The sequence below is a fragment of the Parasteatoda tepidariorum genome, chromosome 1 (genome assembly GCF_982258835.1).
Source record: "Parasteatoda tepidariorum strain Cologne lab strain chromosome 1, Ptep-v5.0, whole genome shotgun sequence".
NCBI lineage: Eukaryota > Metazoa > Arthropoda > Arachnida > Araneae > Theridiidae > Parasteatoda > Parasteatoda tepidariorum.
The window spans coordinates 54,352,882-54,361,563 of record NC_141755.1 but is presented as its reverse complement, the minus strand read 5'-3'; the positions used below and the strand labels follow the sequence as shown (position 1 = coordinate 54,361,563).

The window sequence follows — 8,682 nt, the reverse complement described above, 5'->3', positions numbered from 1 at the left end:
AACACCGTAAATATGCCATTTAACATTTTTCTACAAAACTAATTTAGTAGATAATCTCTAAATTCACCATTTAAAAATTTTATACGATTACCATATTAGTGATTGGAATTCATCATTTTTAAAATCAGAAGTAAAAAGCAAAACAGTAACTTTGAAACTAAGAAACTCCACCATAGAAGATTTGTTGCTGAAAGTAATAAATAAATACATGATCCCCAAATCCTTACTTTAAAAATTTGACACTGTAAAATTTTCAATTGTTTTTTTCATTAAATGGTCGAATTTTCGAATGGTTTGAAACAATAAATTTTACATGTATATGTGTATAATTAGTGAATGATTTCTAAATTTATAATTAAAATATTCTAAAACTGTTTTTAAACATTATTTATTTAAATAGAAGAAATGTTGGATTGAAAAACCAAATTTTTTGATTCCACAAATTGATTATTTTAAAATCCGCAATTGTATTGGTTGAAAACTGGATGTTCTAGACGCACATAAAAATCAGAAATGTCGGGACTGAAAGCTAAAATTAAGAACAAATAAGGACAAAATATTTTTTAACAGGAAACTGGAAAATCAGGACGACTACCAATCCTGCTGTGTTGTAAAAAGAATAGACTATTTAAAAACTTTTTTAAATAATTAAAAACAATCAATTATATCAAAACAGGCTTGTATAAAAATAGTTTATTAATTTAATATCAAACTTCACAGTTTAATAAAGATCCTTTAGAGAAAAATAAAAAAAAATGAGAAAATAGCGATTGTTCAGGGTAATAAACAAAGTGTTTACAAAAATCTCACAATTCCATGAAAATATAGTTTTTTTTCTTTTTATACAAATATAAAATGTAAAATTAAAAACATGTTATAAAAAATTTCAATATAAAAACTTTTATATTTTGCTTAAGTAACAAAATATTCCATTAAAAAAAGGTCGCGATAACAAATCTACTTTGCATCTGCTTCTCTAATGAGTGGCACTGCATCTGCATCCCCATTTGTTAAGGAATCTGCATCTCCTTCAGTGAAATTTGTAGTTTGTTTTCTGTAAACAGCATTTTCAGAACTAGAAACTTCCTCTTCTTGTATGTTTGAAGCTCTATACTGTGCATTGGTTGGCCTACTTTGAGATGACGACGACCCACTGTCTCTTTCTGCAGGAGAAGACACAATATTTGAAGTAGATGAAATGGGTGAAACACCACGGCCAGTTCTAAATAAGAGCAAGAATGGAAATTATATTACAAGAATTTAATGACAATGTATAAAAATGTTTTTACTGACATTTAAATTTAAGGGAGATGTTTTAATCATCGCTGTTTATGAACACCATTATAAAAAGGAGTCAATTTGAGAAAATGCTTTCAACTTACTTATTTTTATAGTTTTGAACCCAGCTTCATCTCAGAAGATAAAGAGTATTTTGAGTCAAGAATCAGGAATTTTTCAAGTTAAACTAGCAAAGATTTATACAGGGTATCTGCTACATTTCAGATTTTCAAATTCATGACTTTTCATGACTAATTCTTAGAATTTTTCATGACTTAACGAAATTACTATTTTCTCCGACATAAACACAAGAAACTTAAAAAAGCATTATAATAATATAAATTGAAATGATAGGTATAACTAAAACTGTTATACTCTGCATCTTCATATATAAAGATTTTAAATTAAAAAAAAAAAAAAACAGAGATAAGAAAGAGTTGAAGCAATAAAATAGCTGAAAAAAATACAAAAGCAAATAATTTCTTTCTGCAGAATTACATTCTAAAGATACTTTTCTTGTTCATCCGAAAGGAAAGAAATACTCCTGATTTTTCTGTTCTCATTTCGGAATTTTAAAAAAATTTGCCAATGACTGGCTTGCTTCAGCTAGAATATATGATAAAATAAAAAATAAGTAATAACAAAAATTCTGAAATCACAGAAGTTTAAAAGATAATTCGCTCTAGAAACGATGTTTTTTCGTTCATTTCTTGAAAGAATACCATAACTTTCAAACAGCACAATAAAAACATTTTATATTTTAATAAAATATGACTGTAAGTGAGGATTTTATTACAAATTCAGATATTCGGAAGACCATGAAATGGGGGGGGGGATTTTTAAATTGCATTTTAAAAATTAAATTTTTCAGCGACCTAAATCCATGACTTTCCATGATTTTCTTTAAAAAATAGTAAAAATCATGACATTTCATGACAAATTTTGTTTAATATCAACATTCATGACTTTCCAGGTGTGTTGATACCCTGTTTATAACTGTTACAAGGTGTAAAACAATACAGATAAACCTTTTATAGTTTCGTATCAACTATCTTCATGAGAGAAGTATATAATACTTGCTATGGACCAGGGTTAGTAACTGAAAAATCAGCGAGAATTTGAATTTTATTTGTTTATGTTAACACCAACTGAATTTCCAAGATAGAAAATGATTGTAACTAGTAGCCCTAAATAGTAACATATAGTAGCCATATCCTGTACCAGACAGGCTTGGACTGAGTTTTTAGAGCAGTTTTCCACTCATCATGAAAGTTTCCTTGTCAGGGTACTTTAAAACATAGAAATTTAGGTTTACTTTTTTTTTGTTCTCTATTTTTCTTTTCAGAGAGGTGATAGAATATTTTACCTACTATTATTTTTTCCTTCTAACCATTGTCCAGAAAATTGAAAGCCATCAGCAAATTTCGATTTTTATTCAACAGAATATACAAGATTATTAAAATAAATAAATCCAATTTATTTTGCATTTCATGAATTATAAATTGGATTTGAAATATAAATTGGAATCAATGTTAGCTTGCATTAAATTTATAAATTTTTAAATCTTAAAAATCAAACAGTGAGGAAAATTTGGGTTTAATATTAAATTTAGTTCCATAAATTATTACTATTTCAATAAATTTTGATTTCTATTATTTTTAACACATGCAGTAGTTTATTCAAAAAATTTTTAAAATCAAACCATTTTTTTTCCTTGTTAAAGAAAATATTCTTAAAAAATTTATACAACAAACAAACTTTAGTTTCTAAAACTATTTTGAAAAAAAAAAAAATTTTTTAACCAAACAAAGTAGGTATACTATATTTTAAAAGAATTTTTACAACGCTCTGAAAAAATACTAGACACTGAGAATTTTTTTTGCACCTTTGCCTCACAGAACATCGTACTGTTGCACCTCAAGGTTTATGATTGAAAACAAACTTATAAATTGTCAACAACTTGCTCAGGGTTGCTACTCAAATCTAGAAAAAAAAATTCCGCATGTTTTCCCTGCATACATTATACAAAATATATTAAGTGGAAACATAATTACTGTGCTTTTGTGTGAGCTATATTGGGCTAACTATACTAGTTTGTATTGCTGGAAAAACTTGGAGGGAAAAAATTAAAACAGCAGAGCATAGTTAAATAAGGCTATAGTAAATGAAATAGTTAAGTATAGCTGAAATATCTTCCTTAATTATCCCATAGGTTGCACTTTGAGTGGTCACCATTTTTATGAAGACAAAAATAAGAAACAAAATACCCTGCATTTTCAAAGTTTGTATAGAAAAACTTAAATTCCCTGCACTTTCTCTGTTATTTTGGGTGATTTTTTTTTTTATTCCCTATATTTTTAAGGTTTTCCCTATTCTCCCTGTAGAGTGGCAACCCTGTTACTGTTGTTAAGTTTGTATTATCCAATCAAAGAAGCTGGAGGTTTCTTTGAAAGATTTAAGCACCAATCAGAAATTTCTTTTTGAAATTAGCTAGCTGTAACTACAGGTCATTATTCTGTAAATTCAGTTGCTAGTACTCTCACAAAGTAAACACAATTTTGGTGATTGACAACAGCTAATCTTATTTTGCAACTTGTATAAAGGTCTTTTATATATGTTGCCAAATATATAAAGACCTTTTAGTATTAATTGCCTATTTGTGAGCATCTCAAACATATTGACTTTTGCCAACTTCATAACGTTTTAAAGCAAATGAAGTTCTTTTTTTAATCAAGTACAATAGGGAAGATAATTGATTTAAAAATAACAACAAAAAAATACAATGACAAGCTACTACTAAAAAAATTGATCCTGTTTAATAGAAAAAAAAAGTATTTTACAATGAATAGAGTAGATTTATAATAAAAAGAAATTCTTATTTAAACCAAAGCAAATTTTTCTTATATCTGTTCCTTTCAAACTCTTAAGAGACTCAATTAAAAACATTAAAAACATTTTTCAAAACATTGAAAATTGAATAACATTTAATACGAGTTATTATCGTGAAAAAAACTGATATGTTACTTTTTAAATAATTAATCAGATTATGTTAAAGTATATGCAATTTTAATTTTAAAAAAATATATTGTAAATGTCGGCATTCTAAATTTGGGGGTATTCCTGTATCGTAATCTGTTGCGCCAAAGAATTGCCGAAGTCCCAAATGTATTTTTAACTTGCAAATTTTAAAAAAAAAAACATGTATAAGTTTACTTGGGGATGCTTCAAGTTAAGCCCTTCAAGGTAGTTCACTACTGTAATGTTTTTCTTTCTTTTTTACAGTTTCTCTTGGGCTCCTGTTCAGGAGCAATTATTGGCAAGACTTGGCAATTATTTTGTTGCATTCCACAATAACACTGAGAAACAAGTTTTTCTACGAGGGGAAGACTGCAAGTTAAAATAAGACTTTTTAAGTGCAGAAAAATCGGTGGGTTAAAGAAAAGTGGTTACTAAATGCATAAAACAATCTCTAGGGGTTTTTAATAGTTGATGAATTAGAGTTGCCAAACTGGTAACACTGTTCTAAATAAAATTAAAAGCAATCAGTTTTACATTTCTTGTGGTTTATAACAGTTGTTGAATTTTTTGTTGTTCGAAATTAATTGAATTTTTGTTATCAGATTAGCGCTACACTACAATGGAAAGAATAAGCATGAAACGAAGCATTAATCATAGAAAAACTTTTGCAGAAAAGTATGAATTACAATTTGAACCTTTAATATCATATGAAACAAAGGTGAGAGACGTTTTATTTCAATATATTGTGATCACAGCTTTCTAAAAGAACAACATTTGTATTTTTGAAAAATTCATGCAAGCCACAAATGAAAAGTTTAAAAAAAAATTAGCAAACCAATTAAACACACAACAATTTATCAGGGTCGACCCTGATTCATAATAAATATCAGAGTAAAAATAATTATCATTTGTAATTAGAATAAATTATTGATCATGTCACAAAAAATTATCATTAATTAATGAAACATTATCGGCTCTAAGACGTTTAAAAAGAGTTGAAAGATCAAATACTTGTGGATTTACCTAGTAGGAGCCAATCCATTAGAAATTAGATTAGTTTCCGAACCAGCAGAATCTGAAAAAAAAATTATATTAAAATAATTATTTTAAATATTACTTTAATATTTAACGATTCTTCAAGTTTTTAAACCAATCACCACCTTTTTCATCAGTGGCATTTAAAATGCTGTCAGAATTAGATACTTCAGAATTTGAGGACGAATTTGGCCTCAGCTTTTTTTTAGGGCTCACTGGTCGCTCTTCAGCTAATTCAGAATCCATTTTAAATGCAAAATGAAAGAAATTTAAGAAATTTGTCAGAAAAATTGACAGACGACGAGACTCTTCCCTCTTGATTTTCAAAACAAACACTGACACAGGAATTTCGATTCATCACACAGCTTGTAACCCACTTTTGAAAAGTAATTCATTTTTGTTCCACTCATTCATTGAAAGAAATTAACATAAAGAGGTTTTAATTGTAGCTAATTTTGATAAATTGATTCATCTGACTAAAATTTTAATTTCGCAAATAATAAAAATAATACTTTCCACGTCACTAATAAGAATTCTCTTGCCTGTAACCATAATACGTCTAAGAAAAATAAACAAAACAAATGTAAAAAGTGCGCGATAATTTGTCTCGATTTATGATATAGTTCGAAAAATTCATATTTTGTGAATGAAACTATGTCTTTAATTAAGCTGTAAACCTCTGCATTAATTTGTGTTCAGACGTTATATTATTATCAAAGTTTCTAAGGTTGCTGACGATAATTTAATAATGTCGAGAAAGAAAGGACTCAGTGTCGAAGAAAAGAGAACCAAAATGCAAGAGATATTCTTTGAAAAAAAAGACGTTTTTCAATTAAAAGACCTGGAGAAATTAGCTCCTAAAGAAAAGGGAATAGTTGCACAATCAGTCAAAGATGTCCTTCAATCACTAGTTGATGATGGATTGGTAGATAGCGAAAAGATAGGCACCAGCATTTATTTCTGGGCTTTTCCAAGCAAAGCCCATAACAATCGTAAGAGAAAGATTGAAGATTTGAATAGTAAAATAGATGAAGCTCGCAAGAAAATCAAACTTTTTAATAAACAAATTGAAACAGCAAAGTCTGGCAAGGAAGAATCTGATAACAGGGAAACTATTTTAAAAGAATTAGTTCTTGCTGAAAATACTATTAAAGAACTAAAATCGGAAATTGAAAAGCATAAAGAGTGTGATCCTGAAGTTTTGCAACAAGTTAAAAGAGATATAGTAAAAAGTACAGAAGCAGCCAATCGGTGGACAGATAATATTTTTGGCATTAAATCCTGGTGCAAGAAAAAATTCTTCATGGAAGAGTCTACATTAAACAAACAGTTTGGAATACCTGAAGAACTTGATTACTTAGAATGAAACCCTGTTAGAATAAAATATATTTAAAAAAGCTATGCATAACTTAGCATTTTGTAAATATTTGTATTGAGTTTTTCTATGAATATTACATAACTCTTGTACTCACTTATATTGGATTATAAAAATGATTAATTTGTATTTATGTAAGTATCATATATACTACAATAAACCAAATTTACAAAAATTTGAGGACTTCATTTAATACTTTCCATTAGCTGAGTATCAGTCTTTTTATATTGGTCACCAAGCTTTAATAACGACTGGGTCAGTAGTATATAATACCCAGCTAATATATAAAGGATATGAAATGCTTAGCTTTCTTGTTTATTTCTTTCTGTGATTCATTTTCTTTTTTTCAAAATTTCTTGTCATTGCCTAGTTTTTGATGAGTGTGTAAGATCTAATCCATTTGTCTGGTGCTAGCAGAAAGGTATCTATTTTAGATGGTTTTATAACTCTTGATGTATTTTTTTTTTTGTATAGTGTTTTTATTTATATTTATCTTTTCCGTGAGAAAGGTGCATTATTTTTTATTAAAGGATATCCTAAACAGGTAAGATCTTCATAATTTAGAATAAAATCTTTTTCATTTCATGATAAAATATCCTTAAAAATATGATAGATATTTTGTATTCAGAATTTTGAAATTAAAACTACCACACAACAGCTAAGCATAAGATTACTAATTGCATAAGCTTTTTAAATCGCCTATAGAGTTATACCATATCTTATAAAATTTTGTTTCTCTGTTTCTCATTTTAATATAAGGGCTTTCATTAAACATTTCAAAAGTTTTTTTTTTTAAATAAGTTTTCTTAGATTATAACATTTTCAAAATAATAAAGATTTCACGAGATGACTACTAATGAATTTAGTTGTATTCGAATCAAAATAGAAGAATCTGAAAAATAGTGAACATTTTGGTATTATTACGAAGAAAAATCTTGTTCAAATTCTTAATACAGTAGACTCTCATTGTAATAGCTCCTCTCTGTACAAAAATAGACATAACTTGAGGGCAAAAAGATATAACTATAAATGTTTGTTTTTAGCTGAAAAATAGTAGACTTATTTAAACAAAGTAATGCTTTACTTGAATAAGAATTAGGTAACTAAAATAATAATTTATTATAATGCAACTTATTTTTTTCTATATTCATAAGTATATTTAATTACATGTACATTTAATCATTTATTAGTGAAAATGCATTAAAAATAACATACTAGTTTGGGGCAGCCATTTTTGATAACATATGACAAATTAACATTAAAACATGCTAAACCACATTTTAACCTGAAAATAAATTACTCAAGAGGACTTACATCATGCAGAAAAAGTGTATAAAAGTTTGATTGATAAATTTAGCCTACACATCGAAAAAAATTAATACAAATTGTAGGTGCACCCTTTTAACATATGTCGATGAATATGGGTCTTTATGCCAGTTTCCACACGACAGTGCCATATACACGTTTTATTATTAATGTTAAGTAATTTACATATTTTGTTGTCTTTTTATAACCATATATCATATCCATTTAAGATAGTTGTGTGTTACACCTCTTGAATCAAAGGAAATATAGAATGTTTCATGTACAGAGTACCACCAAAACAAATAATGGTTATAATTCCTTTGAAACTTTTGATGAATCAAATTACTGAGTTTTGAGTCCTACATTTGAATGGATGATTCTATTAAACAAAGATATAGCCATTTTAAAAATTGTGAAAGTAATATCAGTACAAAACACGATTTAAGGTATTGGTAGTTATAATGGAAGGTTGGCTGAAATTAAGGTTGTACTAAATAGAGGAAGCTGCATTATAAATAATATTTAACAAAAATCTACAAGTATATCATACTGTCTCCATCTCTAAAGAACAAGTCTTGAAGGACATAAGGAAAATATATTTTGTCAATTGTATCATATAACCGTTAGGGTTCATCAATGTTTAGGATTAAGTACTTAGTGTTATATTGTTT

At 27.5% G+C, this 8,682-nt stretch overlaps 2 protein-coding genes across 2 annotated transcripts; one reads left to right on the top strand and one right to left on the bottom strand.

Annotated features, from left to right (window-relative positions):
* Positions 1-678: 678 nt before the first annotated feature.
* On the bottom strand, positions 679-5,592 carry LOC107442603 (uncharacterized). The gene is made up of 3 exons (XM_016056208.5): positions 5,457-5,592; positions 5,320-5,371; positions 679-1,222 (listed from the first exon to the last, which is right to left on the bottom strand). The coding sequence occupies exons 1-3, from the start codon at positions 5,575-5,577 to the stop codon at positions 958-960; spliced, it is 438 nt and encodes a 145-aa protein (XP_015911694.1). The 5' UTR covers positions 5,578-5,592; the 3' UTR covers positions 679-957.
* A 487-nt stretch (positions 5,593-6,079) lies between these two features.
* On the top strand, positions 6,080-6,881 carry LOC107442602 (meiotic nuclear division protein 1 homolog). Its single transcript, XM_016056207.4, has one exon. The coding sequence runs from the start codon at positions 6,080-6,082 to the stop codon at positions 6,695-6,697; it is 618 nt and encodes a 205-aa protein (XP_015911693.2). The 3' UTR covers positions 6,698-6,881.
* The last annotated feature ends 1,801 nt before the right edge of the window (positions 6,882-8,682 follow it).

Bases quoted from the DNA above. Each gene is read 5' to 3' on its own strand.
- LOC107442602 (XM_016056207.4), top strand. From the start codon at position 6,080: ATGTCGAGAAAGAAAGGACTCAGTGTCGAAGAAAAGAGAACCAAAATG.
- LOC107442603 (XM_016056208.5), bottom strand. From the start codon at position 5,577: ATGGATTCTGAATTAGCTGAAGAGCGACCAGTGAGCCCTAAAAAAAAG. The intron at 5,372-5,456 runs GTGGTGATTGGT...TTTTTTTTTCAG, and splicing joins AAATGCCACTGATGAAAAAG to ATTCTGCTGGTTCGGAAACT. The intron at 1,223-5,319 runs GTAAATCCACAA...GCTCTTATTTAG, and splicing joins AATGGATTGGCTCCTACTAG to AACTGGCCGTGGTGTTTCAC.